At 53.3% G+C, this 21,688-nt stretch overlaps 1 protein-coding gene across 4 annotated transcripts in view; it reads right to left on the bottom strand.

The window, feature by feature from the left end:
• Positions 1-299: 299 nt before the first annotated feature.
• ATP8B3 (ATPase phospholipid transporting 8B3) overlaps positions 300-21,688 on the bottom strand; it is a 37,735-nt gene continuing 16,346 nt past the window's right edge. For 3 of the 4 annotated variants that reach the window (XM_049876197.1, XM_049876194.1, XM_049876196.1), the window contains 17 exons: positions 21,305-21,495; positions 20,777-20,985; positions 18,350-18,378; positions 18,106-18,262; positions 16,192-16,380; positions 15,966-16,078; positions 14,695-14,859; positions 14,474-14,585; positions 13,332-13,407; positions 13,018-13,123; positions 12,375-12,753; positions 11,646-11,869; positions 7,958-8,041; positions 6,639-6,878; positions 6,421-6,559; positions 2,470-2,597; positions 300-1,773 (listed from right to left, as the gene is read on the bottom strand). In XM_049876197.1, coding sequence (XP_049732154.1) covers positions 529-1,773; positions 2,470-2,597; positions 6,421-6,559; positions 6,639-6,878; positions 7,958-8,041; positions 11,646-11,869; positions 12,375-12,753; positions 13,018-13,123; positions 13,332-13,407; positions 14,474-14,585; positions 14,695-14,859; positions 15,966-16,078; positions 16,192-16,380; positions 18,106-18,262; positions 18,350-18,378; positions 20,777-20,985; positions 21,305-21,495 — 3,786 coding nt within the window. In that variant the 3' untranslated portion in view covers positions 300-528. The remainder of the gene's footprint in view (positions 1,774-2,469; positions 2,598-6,420; positions 6,560-6,638; positions 6,879-7,957; positions 8,042-11,645; positions 11,870-12,374; positions 12,754-13,017; positions 13,124-13,331; positions 13,408-14,473; positions 14,586-14,694; positions 14,860-15,965; positions 16,079-16,191; positions 16,381-18,105; positions 18,263-18,349; positions 18,379-20,776; positions 20,986-21,304; positions 21,496-21,688) is intronic. The other variant, XM_049876195.1, reaches the window with a different exon arrangement.

Here is a 21,688-nt window from a genome sequence, read left to right on the forward strand (position 1 = left end):
TTAAGAATCAGAAGGAAAAGCTCAGTGCCTTCGTGTCACCCAAGCCCCGAGATGCAGCTGTTGTCAGGCCTGCCAATTACACTCTTAAGAGTCTAAGGCGTACGGTGGTTTATTTGAAGAGAAGAAATCAGGACAGCCTGTGGAAGGAGAAACTGGATGGTGCCAGGATTGGAACTTACAAACTTCCCTGAGAGGAGCCAGCAGGCAGGCAATGGAAGATCCAAGGCTGTTAACCAGAGTTTGCTCAGTACCATTTCTCTACTTCGATAGCAATGAAGTTTTATCTACATTGTCTATCCCATGGGGGGGGGCGGGGGGGGGAGCTTTCCCTGCAATTCCTCAACCTGGCCACTAGAGGCCACTGTTTTGTGGCCGTGTGGCATCACAAAAAGAAATGTAGGAAAGGGGGGCCTAAAGGAGTCATGATCAGATGGACCACGGCTTATTAGAAAAACAAAAGGATGCAGAGCCCTCATCCTCTGGGGAAGGCCTCCTGCTTCCTGGTTAACTACTCCTAGCCCTGGGCAATTACTCCTTCTCTGGAGGCAAAGGTGGCTGCTCCTCCATCCCAGGCTGGAATTGGTCCTCGATGGTGACTGGCAGCCACTCCATGGACGATGGCTCCCTCTCCAAGGGCCAGGGTTCAACCTCCATAGGCTGCTCAGTTATGAATGATTCTTCTACAGGTGGTGGTGGGGTCTCTGGTATTGGCTCTGTCTCCTCTCTGACAAAGAGTTTCCTTTGCCAGATGAATGGCCACAACAGTTTCCAGGTCCTCCACAATGATGGTCTGTCCTCCAGAGTGACTGACTGGCTATCCAAAGGGGACGGCTGGTCTGAAGGCAATGGTTGACCCTTCAAGGGTTGTGGCTGACTTGCAGAAGTTGATGGCAGGCTTCCTTCGGGCAACGGTGACCTATCCTGAGAAGAAGGTGGCCTCTGCTCAGGTGATGATAGTGACCTCTCCTTAGAAGGTGACCTCTCCTTAGAAGGTGACCTCTCCTTAGAAGGTGACCTCTCATTAGAAGGTGACCTCTGCTCAGGTGATGGCGACCTATCTCGAGAAGTTGACCTCTTCCTAGGTGACTGAGACCTATCTTGAGAAGGTGACCTCTGCCCAGGTGACTGAGACCTATCCTGAGGAGAAGGTGACCTCTTCCCAGGTGATGGAGACCTAGCTCGAGAAGGTGACCTTTGCTCAGGTGACTGAGACCTGTCCTGAGGAGAAGGTGACCTCTTCCCAGGTGATGGAGACCTAGCTCGAGAAGGTGACCTTTGCTCAGGTGACTGAGACCTGTCCCGAGAAGAAGGTGGCCTCTCCCCAGGTGAAGGTGACCTATCCCGAGAAGAAGGCAGCCTCTGCCCAGATGAAGGTGACCTCCTGGTATTGAGCGACTTTGACTGGTTTCCGAAATCAGAAGGCATTTGTCTTCCCACAGGCAAGCTTGGGCTCTCCACGGCGCTGGGGCACATCCTCTCTGAGGATATCCTCTCCATACGCTGGTGCTTCCTCTTCACCAGGAATGACAGCCTTCTGGGATGCCAGGTTGGGTCCCTGAAGCTCGGGGGACTATCGTCTTCAGATGGGGGCTGGTCATCATTCATCAGCTCGCTGTTGGTGTCCCGAGCCCTTCGCATGATGGTGCCCTGAGTGATGAGGTTTGCGTAGCCCTCACGGTGGGAAAAGGCATAGCTGGAGCGCCGGGCACGTGACACACGCTGTAAGTAGTGAATGGGCTCCACCGTGATTTCCTCACTTGGGGCCTCCTTCACCTGTACAGCAAAGGGGACATCAGGGGTCATCAGGCTCCTACACTCTGTGGACTGGTTTGGGGGGTCCCCCCAGTGGAAGATACTCAGAGCACTTGGCCTCAGTTGATTGGTCCATCTCTTCCCTAGTTGAGCCAACTGGAGTCCTTCCCCGGCACTTAACTGTGAAATAGCCAATCAGAGTCCTTCCCTGGGACTGAACTTTGGACCAGTGACTGGGTACCTCAGGCGCCCTCTGGTGGCAAAGCCAGGAGAGGCAAGCCTGGGGCAGCCACATGTCCAGCTGTGTGGCAGAAGGTGGCCCGAGGCAAGGAGGGATAAACAGAAGGTGGCAGGTTCGTGGCCATGTCCTGGTTTCCACCATCCCAGTCAATTCCAGGCCCTGTCCCAGCTTCCAGCCTGACATTCCATGTTTTGGCTATGTGAGCCATCGAGTTCCCCCTTTTGCCTCAACCATTTCAAGGTCAGTTTTATCACCTCCACCTCTGAGCCCTAGACAATTCTTGGCTGAAGCCCCACAGCGTCAGCAGTCAAACCCAGGCTGGCCTTTGGAGAGCTCCCAGATGCCACTGTCCCAGGCAGTGTGGCCTCCCCCTTGTCCCCTTCTGAGGACACTGGATCCCGTGCCAGGGTTTGCATCCCCACACTTTCCCGTAGCCCCATGTCTCTGGCTGATGGGGTCCCAGGGGTGTGCCTCACCTTGGGACGTGGCTTCTTGACAATTTGGTAGATGATGCGAAAAGCCAGGATGGACAGGGTGTTGAGCGACACATTTAGCAGGATCACGAGCAGGGCAAAGGGCTGGGACAGCACGTTGCGGGTGGCATCTGGGGACAGGGGTAGGGTCATGGTCCTGCCTGGGGAGGAGGCACCCCAGAGCCACTTGGGTGGGGTGAGACCCTTCCCCTCCCCTTTCCCACCATGTCACTAGCCCATAGGACACCTTCGTGCAAATTCAAAAGACGTGCTGTTATGGATTGAAATGTGTCTCCCAAAAATGCATGCTGGAGATTGTTGAATAGGTGTATGTTCTGCTGTGTATATTTTCAACAACAACAGCAAAAGTAAATAAATTATTTTTTAAAAAATGTGCTGGAATCCTAACCCTTATACATACAGGGGGAGCCCTAGTGGTGCAATGGTTGAGCGCTTGGCTGCTAACAGAAAGGTTGGCGGTTCACCCCATCAGCAGCGTCTCCGGAGAGAGACCCGGCAGTCTGTTCCTGTAAAGACCACAGCCCAGAAAGCCCTATGGAGCAGTTCTACTGTCATGTAGGGAACCGATTCAAAGACAGGTAACAACGTACATATGGGTGTAATCCTATTAGAAATTAGGGCTCTGTTAACATAACAAAAAGTCCTATCGGTGCAGGATGTGCCTTAAATCAATGACTTTTAAGATATAAAAGAAGCAGATTAGGCAGAGACAAGCAAAGACAAATGGGGAAACATGCCACGTGGAGACTGCCAAGGAACTCTGAGAAGAACAGTAGACAAGCTGAGACAAGGGTTTTCCCCCACAGCGGACAGACAGAGCCTTCCCCTAGAGCCGGCACCCTGAATTCGGATGTCTAGGCTCCTAAAGGAACCCTGGGGGCGCGGTGGTTAAGAGCTCAGCTGCTAACCAAAAGGTGGGTAGTTCAAATTCACCAGCCGCTCCTTGGAAACCTAGGGGACAGTTCTGCTCTCTCCTGTAGGGTTCCTATGAGTCGGAATCAACTTGATGGCAACAGACTAGTGAGTTAGCCTTCTAAAGTGTGAGACAAGAGCCCTGGTGACACAAACAGTTAAGTGCTCAGCCGCTGACCAAAACGTTGGTGGTTCGAAACCACCCAGCAGCTCCCTGGGAGAAAGACCTGGCAATCTGCTTCCATAAAGATCACAACCCATCAAAACACGTGAATAGAACCTTCACCAAAGAGGACATCCAAGCAGCTAACAAACACATAAAAAGATGCTCACCGTCATTAGCCATTAACCAAACCAAACCAAACCCACTGCCGTCGAGTCAATTCCGACTCATAGTGGCCCTATAGGACAGAGTAGAACTGCCCCATAGAGTTTCCAAGGAGTGCCTGGTGGATTCAAACTGCCCACCTTTCGATTAGCAGCTGAGCTCTTAACCACTGCGCCACCAGGACTCCCATTAAGCCATTAGAGAGATACAAATCAAAACTACAATGAGATACCATATTACCCCAACTAAAACAGCACTGATTACAAAAACAGATAACAACAAACGTTGGCAAGGCTGTGGGGAGATCAGAACCCTTATCCATTGCTGGTGGGATTGTAAAATGGTACAACCACTATGGAAAATGGTATGGCACTTCTTCAAAAAAACTAGAAACAGAACTACCTTACAGTCCAGCAATCCCACTGCTAGGGATATATCCTAGAGACCTAAGAGTAGTGAAACAAACTGATATATGCACTCCTATGTTGATTGCAACTTTATTCACGATAGTAAAAAAAATGGAAACAAGTAAAGTGCCCATCAGCAGGTGAATGGATCAGTGAAACACGGTACATACATAAAACAGAATACTACACAAACACAAAGAACAATGAACAGTCCGTGAAACATGTTATAACATGGGTGGGCCTAGAGGGAATAACGCTGACTGAAGTAAGTCAAGCACGTAGGGACAAACACTGTATGATCCCTCTTTACAAGAAGACAAACATAAACATATATAAAGAGGCCAATGTTCAATGCTGGTTACCAGGGAGAGAAAAGGAGATAGAAACTTGTTATTCTGGGTGATGGGAAAAGTGGCACCAAATGTAGGTGTGGAGAGCACAGCTTGACCAAAGTAAATGATGTCCCTGAGAAGCGCTCATGAGAAAAGGATGCTTGCACCAAAGACTTTGACGTACATAAGAGGGCAACGGGAAACCCTCGTGGCACAGTGGTTAAGTTCTATGGCTGCTAACCAAAAGGTCAGCAATTCGAATCCACCAGGAGCTCCTTGGAAACTCTATGGGGGCAGTTCTACTCTGTCCTATGGAGTCGATATGAGCTGGGATCGACTTGACGGCAACTGGAGGTTTAAGAGGGCAACAACTTCAACAAAGAACAAAAAATGAGTCTAGGATCACATAAGGATGGGTACAGGCATGTATGTACGTGGGTTAGTACAGGCGTCCGAAGCCATGGTGGCACAATGGTTAAGAGCTACGGAGAGCTACGGCTGCTAATAGACGTACACATATGTGAGAATAGACAGAAGTATCTATTAAAAAAAAAGAAGTATCTATATGTACGTGTAAATACAGGTATGTGTAGGCAGGCACATACATTCATTGAAGACACAACTACGGGTACTCCTCAGACATAACCAAACACCTTGTGAGATCAGTTTTCTGGATTTGAAGGCTTAGGATCATAGTCTCATGGGACAACTCAGTCAACTGACATTATATAGTTCACAAAATCCTTGTCTACATCTTAGTGAGGTGAGTAGCATCTGGGGTCTTAAAAGCTCGCAAGCAGCCATCTAAGATACAACTGTTGGTCTCTACTCATCAGGAGCAAAAGAATAAGAAGGTAACCAAAATCTCAGAGAAGATACAAGTCTACGGGGCTGATAGCCTACACAAACCACGACCTCAACTTTCCTGAGACCAGAAGAACTAGATGGTGCCCAGCTGCCACCACCGATGGATCCGACCAGCAGCGCAATAGATGATCCCAGTTAGAACGGGAGAAAAATGCAGAACAAAACTCAAATTCTTAAAAGTGGCCACACTAACTGAACTACTGAGACCAGAAGACTCCCTGAGACTATCACCCTGAGATGCTCTGTAAACCTTGAACCAAAACTAGCCCCCGAGATCACCTTCTAACAGAAAAGCAGAATGGCGCACAGAATAACGGATGTTACCCATCAGACTGGTTCTCTACTAAAAAAGAAACACCTGTAAGAGTCCAAAATGTCAACACTTAATCCAAAGCGAAGGTGAGAAGATAAGGGGACAGAGAAACTAGAGCCATGGAAATGGAACAACCAGACACAATTAAAGAGAATGTTGACACAGTGTGAAAAATGTGACTGTCACTGATCAATTTGTGTGGAAACTGTCAAAGGGGAACCTAACTTGCTGTGTAAACTTTCACCAAAAACACACTATTATTAAAAGGAAAAAAAAAAAGATTACATCCCAGAAAATGCTGAGGTGGTTCCACTCGGTACCACAGGGTTGCTACGAGTCAGAGCTGACTCAACGGCACCCCGCGACAACGGCACCCCGCGACAACGGCACCCCGCGACAACGGCACCCCGCGACAACGGCACCCCGCGACAACGGCACCCCGCGACAACGGCACCCCGCGACAACGGCACCCCGCAACAACACGCTGTGAGGGAGGGAGTGTCTGTGCGTTGAGACCACCGACTTGCGGTGGTTCCGTGGAGGCAGCTCTAAGAGATCGTAGGTGCACCCACTTCCACGGGTGCTCAGCTAGGCCTCTGTTACGACAAACCTGCATTGCTGGACCCCTGCAGGCCCGTGTGGAGGGGGCTCCTGGTCATGTCATGTCCCCACTGGGCTGCCACGGCGGCTGCCGCTGGGCTGGGGGGAGCTGGTGCCCCGACTGGGGTGTGTGCCCCGGGACCCTACCGACTCTGCCCACGTGGGGGTCCTTACACAGGAACGGGAAGGTCTTTGGCGAGACCTTATAGAGCCACAAGCTCTCCGAGGCACAGGTCATGACGGCGTAGCAGCAGAGGCTCAGAAGGATGGCCAGCACACTCAGGACGGTCCAGTACTTGATGATCAGGACCACCTGCAGGGGAGGAAGGAGCACAGTCAGTGGGGGGCGTGGCTGGACCTGTGGCTGCACGCCCCAAAGCTCCCAGTGGTACCTCCATGGTGACGGACAGCAGGCCCGACAAGGCCACGATCACGCCAAAGGACTGGTAGTCACTGAGGCTGGAGGGCCCTCCCTTGTCGTGACAGGCTAGCAGGGTCACAAAGAAGTTGATCAGGGAGGTGGCCGTGCCGTGGGCCAGGGCTTGGAAGAGGACCCAGTAGTTGAAGAGCTCCTCTTTCTGCCCTGCCATGTACAGCTCTGGCATCTGCAGGCTCTTCTCGGCACTCACATCCTGGTGGAAGGGGAAGGGGAGAGACAGGGCAGAGGGGCAGGCTTGTGGGATAGGTAGGGGCCCTCATCAAAGCTCTAGCCCCTCGCCCCATGTGCCTCTTGACATTTAAAATGAATTACAGAGAAATAAAATGTAAAATTCCATTCCTGCATTCTGAACAAAAATTCTACAGAAGAGTCCTGATCAAAAGGGGGGAAAATGTAGGATGGAATATCAAACGCTCCTGGAATCCAGACTTTCTGGAGCCACTGAGACTGGCTGAACCCTGAAATTACTGCCGTGAGATAATCTTTAAACAACCTGAAACCATAAAAACTATCCCCTGAAGTCTTTTTTAAACCAAACAATAGTATAACTTAACTAGTAAAGAATGTCTGCCTCGAGCATTGTCCCGTTTTAAAGTTATGTATGTGGGATCAAATGCACAACAACTCGAATGGTTAGATGAGGCCCTTAGGGACAGTGAGTATGTTAACGGTGGAGGAATAATTTGAAAAAGGATAGTGAGAACGGTTGCACAACTTGAAGAATGTAACTAGTGTCACTGAATTGTACATGTAGAAATTGTTGAATCGGTACATGCTTTTCTGTGCATATTTTCACACCCAAAAAAGAAATTGTGTTTTGAAAATGAGAAAATAAACCAGTAGAATAAAACCCCGTTCCTGGGTTGTACTAGCCACCTGTCAAGCAGTCACTGGCCATGGCATGTGACCAGTGGCTGTCCAGGATGGCCCAGGTGTGGAAAACTTCCATTGTTGTGGAATGTTTGGGAGGCCCCGCTTCAGCTCACTTAGCTGGGGCCTCTCAGGCCTGGGGACAAGACCATCACAGGAGGCCACCTTTCTCTGTTGTGCAGCTGGTTAGACAGTGGGGCCAGGATTCTAGGGGGCCTCCCACAAAGTGAGGGCAGAGCAGGAGGGCTCCGTCCACTGATCCCAGGATCAAGCTGGACTCTGGTGTTAAGTTAAATGGTCTCAGGCAGGGAGAGAGGGACTGGCCTGATGGTATCCCATCCCCTCCCCCGCAGCATCCCCTGACAGGCCCCAAGGGTGGAGAAGGGGTGCAGAGACGCTCACCTGCTCAAACAGTCCAATGTAGAGCACGGGGAGCGTGGAGTACAATAGATTGAAGAGCGCCAGGAACCAGCCTTCATATAGGGGCTGTGGGGCGGGAGGTCAGCCTCAGAGGTCAGATGACCAGTAACAGAAGCCCATCCTGACCTGAGGAGCCCCACCAAGCTAGCCAGGCACCTGGGGAGGACTCCTGGTGAGTTAGAAAGTTGCCTTCTAATCAAGGCTGGGCCTGAAACCAGGGTTGGGCTAAGCGGGGCTTAATAAAGGCGGGAGGAGAAAGAGCAGAGAGAAAAACACGCAGAGCTGTGCCCCTGGACCCTGATTCTTTTAAAACCCTTGAATTGTGTGTGTGTGTGCTTTTCTTATTTGGATAGTTCCAATAAAGAGTTGTTGTTGTTGAGTCTGAAACCCTTCCCCTTTGAGATCGGGAACCAGACAAGGATGCCCTTTATCACCGCTCTTATTCAACATAGTGTTGGAGGTCCTAGCCAGAGCAATTAGGCTAGACAAAGAAATAAAGGGCATCCGGATTGGTAAGGAAGAAGTAAAAGTACCTCTATTTGCAGATGACATGATCTTATACACAGAAAACCCTAAAAAAAATCCTTAAGAAAACTACCGAAACTAATAGAAGAGTTCAGAAGAGTATCACGATACAAGATAAACATACAAAAATCAGCTGGATTCCTCTACACCAACAAAAAGAACATCGAAGAAGAAATCACCAAATCAATACCATTTACAGTAGCCCCCAAGAAGAAAAAATACTTAGGAATAAATCTTACCAGAGATGTAAAAGACCTACACATAGAAAATTACAAGACACTAATGCAAGAAACCTACATAAGTGGAAAAACATACCTTGCTCATGGATAGGAAGACTTAACATTGTAAAAATGTTTATTCTACCAAAGTGATCTATACATACAGTGCAATTCCAATCCAAATTCCAATGACATTTTTTAATGAGATGGAGAAACAAATCACCAACTTCATATGGAAGGGAAAGAGGCCCCAGATAAGTAAAGCATTACTGAAAAAGAAGAACAAAGTGGGAGGCCTCACACTACCTGATTTTACAACATATTATACAGCCACAGTAGTCAAAACAGCCTGGTGCTGATACAACAATGGATACATAGACCAACGGAACAGAATTGAGAATCCAGACATAAATCCATCCACATATGAGCAGCTGATATTTGACAAAGGCCCAAAGTCAGTTAAATCGGGAAAAGAGTCTCTTTAACAAATGGTGCTGGCATAACTGGATATCCATCTGCAAAAAAAAAAAAAAAAAAAGAAAGAAACAAGACCCATACCTCACATCACGCACAAAAATTAACTCAAAATGGATCAAAGACCTAAATATGAAATCTACAACAATAAAGATCATGTAAAAAAAAAAATAAGGACAACACCAGGAGCCCTAATACATGGCATAAACAGTATACAAAACATTACTAACAATGCAGAAGAGAAACTAGATAACTGAAGAGCTCCTAAATATCAAACACCTGTGCTCATCCAAAGACTTCATCAAAACAGTAAAAAGATTACCTACAGACTGGGAAAAAGTTTTTAGCTATGACATTTCCGATCAGCGTCTGATCTCTAAAATCTACAAGATACTGCAAAAACTCAACTACAAAAAGACAAATAACCCAATCAAAAAATGGGCAAAGGAAATGAACAGACACTTCACTAAAGAAGACATTCAGGTTGCTAACAGATACATGAGGAAATGCTCATGACCCTTAGCCTTTAAAGAAATGCAAATCAAAACCACAATGAGATTCCATGTCACTCCAACAAGGCCGGCATTAATCAAAAAAAAATAATAATAAATGCTGGAGAGGTTGTAGAGAGACTGGAACACTTATTCACTGCTGGTGGGAATGTAAAATGGTACAACCACTTTGGAAATCGATTTGGCACTTCCTTAAAAAGCTAGAAATAGAACTGCCATACGATCCTGCAATCCCACTCCTCGGAATATATCCTAGAGAAACAAGAGCCTTTACACGAACAGATACACGCACACCCATGTTCATTGCAGCACTGTTCACAATAGCAAAAAGATGGAAGCAACCAAGGTGCCCATCAACAGATGAATGGATAAATAATGGTATATTCACACAATGGAATATTACGCATTGATAAAGAACAATGATGGATCCATGAAACATTTCATAACATGGAAGAATCTGGAAAGCATTATGCTGAGTGAAATTAGTCAGCTGCAAAACAACAAATACGGTATAAGACCACTATTATAAGAACTAGAGAAATAGTTTAAACAGAGAAGAAAATATTCTTTGATGGTTATGGGGGGGGAGGGAAGGAGAGGGATTTTCACTAACTAGAGAACTATTTTAGGTGAAGGGAAAGACAACATACAATACAGGAGAGGTCAGCACAACTGGACTAAACCAAAAGCAAAGAAGTTTCTTGAATAAACTGAACGCTTCGAAGGCCAGCATAGCAGGGGTGGGGTTTGGGGACCATGGTTTCAGGAGACATCTAAGTCAATTGGCATAATAAAATCTATTAAGAAAACATTCTGCATCCCACTTTGGAGAGAGGCCTTAAACACTAGCAAGCGGCCATCTAAGATGCATCAATTGGTCTCAACCCACCTGGAGCAAAGGAGAATGAACACCAAAGACACAAGGTAATTATGAGCCCAAGGGGCAGAACGGGCCACATAAAGGAGAGATTACATTAGCCTGAGACCAGAAGAACTAGATGGTGCCCGGCTACAACCGATGACTGCCCTGACAGGGAACACAACAGAGAACCCCTGAGGGAGCAGGAAAGCAGTGGGATGCAGACCCCAAATTCTCATAAAAAGACCAGACTTAGAGGTCTGACTGAGACTAGAAGGACCCTGGAGGCCATGGTCCCCAGACCTTCAGTTAGCCCAAGACTGGAACCATTCCCAAATCCAACTCTTCAGACATGGATTGGACTGGACTGTGGGATAGGAAATGATACTGGGGAAGAGTGAGCTTCTTGGATCAGGTGGAAACATGAGACTATGTTGGCATGTCCTGTCTGAAGGGGAGATGAGAGGACAGAGGGGGTCAGAAGCTGGTGGAATGGACACGAAAATCAAGGGTGGAGAGGAGTGTGCTGTCTCATTGGGGGAAAGCAATTAGGAGCATATAGCAAGGTGTATATAAATTTTTGTATGAGAGTCCGACTTGATTTCTAAACTTTCACTTAAAGCACACACACAAAAAGTTGTTTCTGGGTGCCATCAAGTCCTTCAGGCTCAGCGATCCCGTATGACAGAGTAGAACTGAGTGGTGGCTAAGAACGTGGCTGCTAACCAAAAGGTCGGCAGTTCAAATCTACCAGCCGCTCCTTGGAAACCCTATAGGGCAGTTCTACTCTGTTCTACAGGGTCGCTATGAGTCGGAATCGACTCCTTGGCAAGGGGCTTTTTTTTTTTTTTTTTAATCGTTAGCAGAGTAGGTCACCAGGTCATTGTCCCTCAGAGCTGCAGGTGGGTTCAAATGGGGGCTTAACCTTTGGGCCACCAGGGCTCCTTACACAAATAAATGGGAAAGACTGAAAAACGAGCCTCGTGATGTGGGACCGGAGTGCTTGAAGGCATCGGTGTGAGCGATGAGGGCCCCGGCGCAGAAGCGCCCCCCGCGGGCTGCACCCCAGCGCAGCCTCGCACCTGGGCGGTGAAGCCGTTGTAGAAGGCGAACCAGATCTGCGCCATCATGCTGGCCAGCGTCTTGTAGAGAAAGTAGCGCAGGAACTTGCAGATGCGCACGTAGGCCCAGCGCCCGTGCACCAGCAGGAGGCGCTGCAGGAAGCAGAACTGGGCCAGCACGTAGTCGCTGTTCTGCACCGCCTGCATGCCCTCCTGGCCCGCCAGGCCCACGCCGATGTCCGCCGCTGCGGGACAGAGCAGCCCGTGGGCCGCGCCACCCGGGCGCCCCAGCCGGCACCGCGCGCCGGGCGCACCACCCCTGGCCGTCTCCCTCCACGGCACCCGCCCATCGCCCCCAGGGCCGCCCCAATACCGCCCCCGGCCCGCCCCCAGGACCCCCTCGGGCCCCCCTCCCCAGCCCCAATGACCGCCCCCTCGCCCCCAGGATCCCCCGCCTCCAGGACCGCCCCAATACCGCCCCCGGCCCGCCCCCAGGACCCCCTCGGGCCCCCCTCCCCAGCCCCAATGACCGCCCCCCGCCCCCAGAATCCCCCCGCCCCCCAGGACCGCCCCAATACCGCCCCCGGCCCGCCCCCAGGACCCCCTCGGGCCCCCCTCCCCAGCCCCAATGACCGCCCCCCGCCCCCAGAATCCCCCCGCCCCCCAGGACCGCCCCAATACCGCCCCCGGCCCGCCCCCAGGACCCCCTCGGGCCTCCCGCCCCCAGGACCCTCCCCGCCGGCTCCTCACTCTTGATCATGTTCACGTCGTTGGCGCCGTCCCCGATGGCCAAGGTCACGACGCGCTTGTGTTTTTGGATGAGGGTCACGATCAGTGCCTTCTGCTTGGGGGTCACCCGGCAGCAGATGACCGCCTGGCAGCGCACGGCCAGGTCCACGAAGGCCCGCTCGCGCCTCGCCTCGGGGCTCTCCTGGGCCTTGGCCCCCGGCAACCGCAGGGTCGCTGGCATGCCCCCCAGCCGCTCCACCAAGGCGCGCCACATCTGCGGCAGCCGCCAGGTGCGCCAGGCCTCCTGCCGCTGGCCGGGCTCCTGCCAGGCTTCGTCGCCGAGCGCGTTCCGGGGCAGGGTCCGGGGCTTGTCCGTGGACGACGGGGCCATCAGCTGGTCCTGGTCCACGGGGAGCAGGCGCCCTGTCACACCCTGCCTGCAGCCTCCCCCTCATGCTGCGGGGCTTCCCGGCCTCCCCGCCTCTTCCCGACCGACACCTTACCTATCCAGTTTCACCCCCAGGCCTGCCCGAGCAGCACCCCACCGGCTCCAGCCCCGCTGAGTCCCAGCCTCCAGCCTCCGCTGGTCCAGCAGCCAGCCGCCCCGGCCCGGGGCTCCTCCCAGCCCCTCTCTCTACCAGAAACCCCAGGCGCCGACACTGACCAGGAAGTCCCCCGTGATGACCATGGCCATCTTGACTTGCTGAAGGAACCGGCCCTTCCCCTCCTGCAGGTTGTTGTTGCTGTCCCAGTAGGTCTCCATCATGCGGCTGTGGGGGCCAGCAGGGGTCGGCCACACCAGCCAGCGCAGTCCCCTCCCCGTGCCTCGGATTCCCCGTGTCCAGCATTGGGAGAAGGGCCCTCAGGGGCTCGGGCCAGCGAAGGCCGCGGACACCCTGCAGACCCCCGGGACCACATCTGGGCCGTGGGTGCCCCAGCCCTGCCCACCCACTCGGCCCTCGCCCCACCACAGCTCACACTATCTCACTCTCTTCCAGAATGATCATGTCCTCCGAGAGCAGGTGGCAGGCAAAGCCGATGTTCACTGCCGTCTCTGCAAGGCAGCCCCGTTCAGTCTCACTGGCCCCACCCCACCTGGGACCCCTGCCTCCCACCACACTCATCCTGCAGGTATCCCTTAGGGCGGAACGGGGAGGGGGAGGGTCCAGACCTCACCAATCACGGCTGCCTGTTCTGCCCCCAGGCCACAACTACTGGTTCAGAGAAGGTCATGTAACCCAGACCCGGTCAATCACAGCATGTCCCACCCCCTACACACATCGATTGGTTCAGAGGAGGGCATGTGACCCAGGCTGGCCAGTGAGAGGCAGCCCTGAGACTCTGGCTGCAATTCTGAGCAAATGGGCTCTCTTTGGGCTCTTTGAGGCTGGCTGCTGGAGGGCTGTGAGTCTGGGACCCAGGGCTGGTCCAGGAGGTCCCATGAAGGTCTCAGGCACCCAGAACTAACTGACCATTAGGCACAGTACCTCGGGCCGACAATAGCTTTTAGGCGGCCCACGAAAATATCAGAATTTATTTTAAAATCATAAGAAAAACGTTACCACAATCCAACCTGTATTATAGTGGTTTTTATATCCGTGCAGTCATAAAACATAATTTCTAATTTTTTTTGTAGGGGAAGGGGCCCATGAAAGCAAAAGTGCCTCAGGCCCCCAAAAGTCCCAATGTGGCCCTGCTGGCACCCTCCTCACCCCTCTAGATGTCCAGTGGGCCCCAGCAGGAGGGGCATGTTCCCTTGTGGGTGAGTCTAAGAGCCCCAGGGCCAGAGCACCTGAGGGTCGAGCCAGCTCTGCCCCTAACATGCGGGGCCACCTCCAGCAGGTGTCATGAGCTCTCTGAGCCTGGCTTTGCCCGTCTGTCCCACGGGGTCATGACAGCCCCACCTCGGTGGGACTGAAGCGCTGACCCTTCCGTTAGTGGCCAAGCACTTAACCGCTGCACCACCAGGGCTCCTTATGAAGGGCAATGCTTAACCCAAGAGACTGGCCCGGTCTGTGGCAAAGCTTTGGGCGGGTTATGCCAGCACTTCTCCTGACCCCTCCTTTCTCCTTCTCCCCACACTGGGGGGCTGGGGCCCACCGTGCAATGAGAGGACCCACCTTGCTTGTCCCCTGTCAGCACCCACACTTTGATGTTCCCATTCTTGAGGCACTTGATGGTGTCTGGGACGCCATCCTGCAGTCTGTCCTCGATGGCAGTTGCTCCCAGCAGCTGGGTGCACGGAGAAGGGGACTGAGCAGGCCCCAGGCTCTGCAGCAGAGGGTGGGGGCCCTGCCTGCAGACCCCGGGCCCCGCCATAAGTCCCCTGGTGCCTGTCCACCTGGAGGTTCTGCTCCATCTCCTCGTACAACTGGTGCAGGGCCTGAGCCCGGTTCTGCAGCAGGAGGCTGGCTTCCTGGTGCCGTTGGCTCCACTCCTCATACACGTCCTTGTCCACCTCCTTGTAGGCCAGGCACAGTGTCCGCAGGGTCTGCTCCGCAAAGGCCTGGGAGGTGGTGGGCGCATCACCAGCCTGCCACGCCGGCCTGTCCAGTCCGCCACCCCCACCCCAGCTTCTTTCTCTCCGGCTCCAGCCCCCGACCCCTCCCCCACCCCCTAATCTCCCCAAATCCTGCCCCCCGCAACAGCCTGTCCTCCCTGCAGCAGCAAGAGGAGGCTTTGAGGACCCTGGCCTATGCGCTGTAGCTGCCATGGCCCCCCAGAGACACCCAGGCCTCTGTGCCTCTATGTCTTGGCATGTGCCATTCCCGGGTCAGGAGCCACTGGGAACGGTATCATTTTTCCTCTAGGGCCCCCGCAGGCCTCCTGGCCCCTCCCCAGGCAGAGCTCCCTCTCCCAGCCCCAGACTGTCCCTCTGATCCCCTGGGCAGGAATCTCTGGGCTGGGCCCAGGCTGAGGCCTGGGTAGGGGGAGTAGGAAGGGGCCACGGATCCTCTGTCTGGTCCCAGGAAGGCGCCCTCACTGGTCCTGGCCGCCTCCACCTTCCTGCCCCAACGGATGGCCCCAGGCCTGACATATTCTTGGCTGGTGGGGGCAGGGGCCCGAGGGGCTGGGCTGGGGCTAAGGAGCTTGGGCTTCAGCCACAGAGAGAAGATGTGGGGCCAGCAAGGCTCAAGGCATCCTGGAACCCAGGCCTGCGGGGCATTAGGGAAACAGCTGCTGGGTGCCCTGGAGCCCATTCCGACTCACGGCAACCCCAGGGGACACGGAAGAGCTGCCCACGGGGTTTCTTGGGCTGCCATCTTTGCGAAAGCAGATTGCCAGGCCTTTCTACTGTGGAGCCGCTGGAAGGGTTCCAACCACTGACCTTTTTGTTAGCAGCTGAGAGTTTAACCATGGCACCACCAGGGCTAGGAGAGTGGTGTGCAGGGCTAAAGCTCACCCACAGGGGGCCCCTGTGTGACTTAGGATAAGTCGCCACACTGGGTGCCCAAAGCTCAGAGTGCAGCCCCCTCCCAGCCCATGTGCGTGGTGGGGGGAGAGAGGAGGTGCCTTTCCGTAGTGTACAACCTGCCCAGCTGTTCCCGGCCACCCTGGGTTCTCTGCACACTTCTCTCCCCCACCCCTGCCACCGCAGCAGCAGGGACTCACGGCCAAGGCCTCCTCCGTGGAGGTCTCTGTCACATCCCTCTTGGACAGCCGTTCGAAGATGACCATGTCGGCGCCCTTGGTGTAGAGGAAGATGGAGCCCTCGGGGTTGCGGACTGTGGCGGGAGGCGGGGAGAGGCCCAGTTGGCCATGCGGGTTCCCCTCTTCCCCTCCACCCCGGGCCAGGGGGACAGGGGGCGGGGCAGGGCAGGGGCGGCCAGGGGCTCACCCAGCACCGACATTCGCTTGCGGTCACTGTTGAAGTCCATCATGGCCAGCATCTTGTAGACCCGCTCCTGCCCCAGCTCCATCACCGTGATGGTGTCCTGCGTGCGCGACAGGAACACATAGCCGAAGTTCCGGGCTGCAGTGACCAGCGCCTCCTCGTCGGGGGAAGCCGCCTGGTACAGGAGCTGGTCTGGAGTCGGGTGAAGAGGGGGAGAGGGGACCAGGGGGCACCATCACTGAGAGCTGGCCACACACACTATGAGGTGCTCCCCTGCCCAGGGCACACAGTAGGTACCTAACCAATATTGATGCCACAGCGGTGTCCTGGGCCTGACAACCTGTGAGCACTTCTCGTGAAAGAATGTGGGCACTTGGGCCCTGCTGTGGATTGAACTCCATTCCCCCAAAAGTTAGGTGGAAGTTCTAGCCCCATACCTGGGTGTGACCCAGGCAGGAAACAGGGGTTTTCTTTGGTTACCTTAATGGGATCCTGCCGAAATAGCGTGGGGCCTAAACCTAAGCCCTTTGGACTAGCGTCTTGTAAAGAGAACAGAATAGATAGACACACATAGGGGGAGGCTGGGCGTCAAGGAACCCCCAGGAATGCCCGGGCTACTGACAAGGAAGGACTCTCCCCTAGAGCCCATGGACACCCTGATTTGGAGTCCAGGCTGCTGACCTGTGAGGTGGAAAGTTCCTGTTCTTTAAGGCACCAAGTGTAGATTTTTGCTGTGGTTGCCATTGTCATGGCAGCACTAGTAACTAAAACCAAACCAAACCCCTTGCCGTTGGGTCAGTTTCAACTCATAGAGACCCTATAGGACGGAGTAGAACTGCCCCATAGAGTTTGCAAGGAGTGGCTGGTGGATTCGAACTGCCCACTTTTTGGTTAGCAGCCGAGCTCTTAACCACTGTGCCATGAGAGTAACTAAGACAGGCCCCGAACCTAAACTACCTCCTCGCTGTCAGGTGCGTGGACGCTCTCTGGGCCTGACCCTGACATGCCCTCACCCCATCCCAGTCATAGAGCTTCTCAGCGCCAGGCCTGGCCACCCCCTCATCTCAGGAAGAGAAGGTGGGGCTTGGGGCAGGGGCTTGAGCAGCCTCTAAGCCAGTGAACCTGTTGCCACAGAGTCAGCTCTGACTCAGGACGACCCCACATGTCGGAGCAGAACTGTGTTCCACAGGGTGTGCGAGGGCTCATTTTTTGGACATTGATTGCCAGGCCTTTCCTCTGAGGCACCTCTGGGTGGTCTGGAACCTCCAACCTTTCAGTCAGCAGCTGGGTGCGTTAACGTTTGCACCACCTAGGGACCCTCTCACAGTTCAGGGGGCTGGGAGCCTGAATCCAGGGTGCAGCTCTGGGGGGAGGGCACAGCTCTGGGGGGAGGGCCTCCCATGTCTGTTCCGGCTTCCTTGGCGTGTGTTCCCGGGCTTGCAGCCGCACCCGTGGACGTGCCTGGCTTCCCACGGCATCTCCCTGTGTGTCTGTGACCGCACTGCTCTTTTTGTAACGCAGAAGTGGTTAGGTTCAGGACCCACCCTACACTGCTGCGCCCTCATTAACACAACAAAACAAACACCCTATTTCCAAGCAGGATCACATCCAGGGTCAAAAAACAACAACAGTTGCTGTTGAGTTGATTCTGATTCATGGCGGCCTGTGTGTGTCAGAGCAGGGCCGTGCTCCACAGGGTTTTGAGGGTCTGGTTTTTTGGAAGTAGATGGACAGGCCTTTCTTGCAAGGCACTGCTGGCGGACTCAAACTGCCAATCTTTTGGTAAGCAGCCGAGTGTGCTCATTGCCCGTGCTGCCAGGGACCCCTGAGCACCCTCTAAGCCCCATGCGAGCGGCCCCGGGTGGCGGTGCGCCCGGGAAGGCTGGCAGCCCCTCTGCCGTGGGGCAGGGCACTCACTGTTCTGCTCCTGCACCATGACGGTATGGCACAGGGACAGCAGACGCCAGAACTCCCGCACCACCGTGTCCTTGTCGGCCCGGACAGTGGACAGCAGCTCCTTGTTGTGAAACATTAGCTTCCCGTCTGCAAACTCGTTCCACAGATAGGGGTCATCCTGGAGCATGAAGGCGCAGGCAGGCGGGCTGTGTTGGGGGATCCCTGCCGGCCCCCCCACCATTTGGGGCAACAGGGTGGGGCTTACCTTATGTAGGGTGCCCCTGTTGTCTGGCTCTGGGGAGAGAGACACGGCTTCAGGCTCAGCTCCCCGAGAACCCCACACCCCACTGCAGGATTCCAAGGGCCACTGGACGCTGCCAGACAATCCCTAACAACCAAGGAGCCCCCAGCCTCCTGCACAAAGTGGACAAAAGATGTGGTCTCATCCCCCAGGTGTCCCTGAAGGGCAGCCGGAGCGGGACACACTGTTCAACCCTCTCATACGGGCTTTTGAAAACCTGACTTGGCCACCTGCTTTTAAATATTGGGAATTGTCATTAGGTGCTGTCGAGCCAATTCCGACTCATGTGATGGAGTAGAACCGCCCCACAGGGTTTCCTAGGCTGTAATCTTTGATTTTTGCTGAAAGCAAAGAAGACTTAAGCATTTACTGGTGAAGATCAAAGACTACAGCCTTCCATATGGATTACACCTCAACATAAAGAAAACAAACATCCTCACAACTGGACCAATAAGCAACATCATAATAAACAGAGAAAATTTTGAAGTTGTCAAGCATTTCATTTTACTTGGATCCATAATCAACGTCCATGGAAGCAGCAATCAAGAAATCAAACGACACATCGCATTGGGCAAATCTGGTGCAAAAGACCTCTTTAAAGTGTTAAAAAGCAAAGATGTCACTTTAAGGATTAAGGTGCACCTGACCCAAGCCATGGTGTTTTCAATCACTTTATATGCGTGTGAAAGCTGGACGATGAATAATAAAGACTGAAAAAGGATCAACGCCTTCGAATTATGGTGCTGGCAAAGAACACTGAGTATACCATGGACTGCCAGAAGAATGAACAAACCTGTCTTGAAAGGACAGCCAGAATGGTCCTTGGAAGTAAAGATGGTGAGACTTTGTCTTACCTACTTTGGATATGTTATCGGGAGTGACCAATCCCTAGTGATGGACACCATATTTGGTAAAGTAGAGGGTCAGCAAAAAAGAGGAAGACCCTCAACAAGATGGATTGACACAGTGGCCGCAACAATGGACTCAAACATAGCAACGATTGTGAGGATGGTAATGGACTGGGCAGTGTTTCTGTCTGTTGTACATGGGGTCGCTATGACTTGGAACCGATTCGAAGGCACTTAACAACAACAACAACAATCTTTATGGGAACAGAATGCCAGATCTTTTCTCCTGAGGAGGTGCTGGGTGGGTTCAAACCACCAACCTCTCGGTTAGCAGCCAAGCACTTAACCGTTTGACCACCAGGGCTCTTTTCACATAAAAACCTGGTCCTAGGTGTTCCGGAAACATCAGACAACTTAGCCACGCCAAGGGCTGGTGGTGAGTGGGGCCGTCCCCTTTGATCGGAGCTCAAGCCCTTCTGCTTGCAGCACACGCCACTGTGCCCTGTGGCCGCCGCTGACACTGGCCGAGGATTGGGGGCATTTACCAGCAGGGACGGGCCCGTTTTCAATGCAGAACGTGTACCCTTTCTCATACTAGAAACTGTCTGCTACATCCATTTCTTAGCCTCCTGGGTCTCTGCCAGCTCCTGGCATAAATCCTGTAGCCCTATCTTACCGACTAGCCAGGGGTTGGCAGCCCATGCCCTGCCCCCTGCCTGTTTCCATACAGCCAGCAAGCTAAGAAGGGTTTTCACACTTTTAAATGGTTGTTGTTGTCAGATGCCATCGAGTTGGCTCCGACTCATAGCGACCCTATGTACAACAGAATGAAACACTGCCCCGTCCTGCACCATCCTCACGATCATTGCTGTGTTTGAGCCCATTATTGCAGCCACTGTGTCAATCCATCTCATCGAGGGTCTTACTCTTTTTTCACTGTCCCTCTACTTTACCAAGCATGATATCCTTCTCCAGGGACCAGTCCCTCCTGACAACATGTCCAAAGTATATGAGACGAAGTCTCACCATCCTTGCTTCTAAGGAGCACTCTGGCTGTCCTTTTCCCAAGGCAGATTTCTTCGTTCCTTTGCCAGTCCATGGTATATTCAATGTTCTTCGCCAACAGCACAATTCAAAGGCATCAATTCTTCTTTGGCCTTGCTTATTCTTTGTCCAGTTTTCACATGCATATGAAGCGACTGAAAACACCATGGCTTGGGTCAGGCGCACCTTAGTCCTTGAAGTGACATCTTTGCTGTTCAACACTTTAAAGAGATCTTTTGCAGCAGATTTGCCCAATGCGATGTGCCATTTGATTTCTTGACTGCTGCTTCCATGGGTGTTGATTGTGGATCTAAATGAAATGAAAGCCCCAGGTTGTAAAGATGACAGCCTAGGAAACCCGATGGGGCAGTTCCACTCTCACATAGGGTCAAGATGAGCCGGAACTGACCGGACAGAAGCCAACAACAACGTGTTCTGCTCGGATTCTGGCTGGACCCAGGAGGCCCTGGGGCACCGGGTGGGGGCCGGGGCCACCCACCGTAGATGTGGCCGTTGATGCAGCACTTTCTGAAGGTCATGACGTTCTGGGTGAGCGTGCCTGTCTTGTCCGAGAAGATGTACTCCACCTGGCCCAGCTGGTCGTTGAGGCTGGTGCTGCGGGCCTTGGCCGGGGTGTCCAGCGGTGCGTAATACATCTGTGCATCCCAGTTGATGAAGATGCTGTTTCCCAGGTAGATGAACTCAGCACTGCAAGGCCGGCCTGGTCATACTGGGCCCGGGCTCCCGGGACACCCCGTCTCCAGCCCTGCCACCTGGCCACCAAACCAAAAACCCAAACCAGCTGCCCTAGAGTCCACCCGACTCACGGGGACTCCCCGTGTGTCAGGGTAGAACTGTGTACCACAGGGTTTTCAGTGGCTGATTTTCTGGAGATTGCTGGGCCTTTCTTCCAAGGCACCTCTGGGTGAGCAGCTGAGTGCGTTCACCGTTTGTGCCACCCGGGGACTCTTAGGCCTCACTTTTCCCCATCTGAGCACTGGGCGCAGGGGGGGCGGGCGGGACTCACATGATAAACATAGCCATGGGCACCATGACGCTAAGCAGGATGAGAAAGCCCCAGAAGGTGAAGAAAGACTCGGTGGTCTCGGTACGCTTGTCATTGGACGAGACGTAGTAGTGCTTGGTCCTGAACTCCTTGACCTTGTACCTGAAGCCTAGGGTCAAGGCCATGGAGACCAGCACCAGGACCAGGAAGATCTGTGGGGACAGGAGAGGGTGGTGCTTCTGGGGCCACTCAGACACCCCAGGGATGCACCAGCAGGGACCAGAGAAGACAGGAAGCTCCCTACCGCCCCACCCCCCGCCACGTCTGGCATCAAGCTGTCGGGAGGACAGGGGACCAAAAGCCCTAGTAGGAGCGGAACTTCCAGGGTCTCTGACAGGCTTTGTG

Source organism: Elephas maximus, chromosome 3, assembly GCF_024166365.1.
Source record: "Elephas maximus indicus isolate mEleMax1 chromosome 3, mEleMax1 primary haplotype, whole genome shotgun sequence".
Lineage (NCBI taxonomy): Eukaryota > Metazoa > Chordata > Mammalia > Proboscidea > Elephantidae > Elephas > Elephas maximus.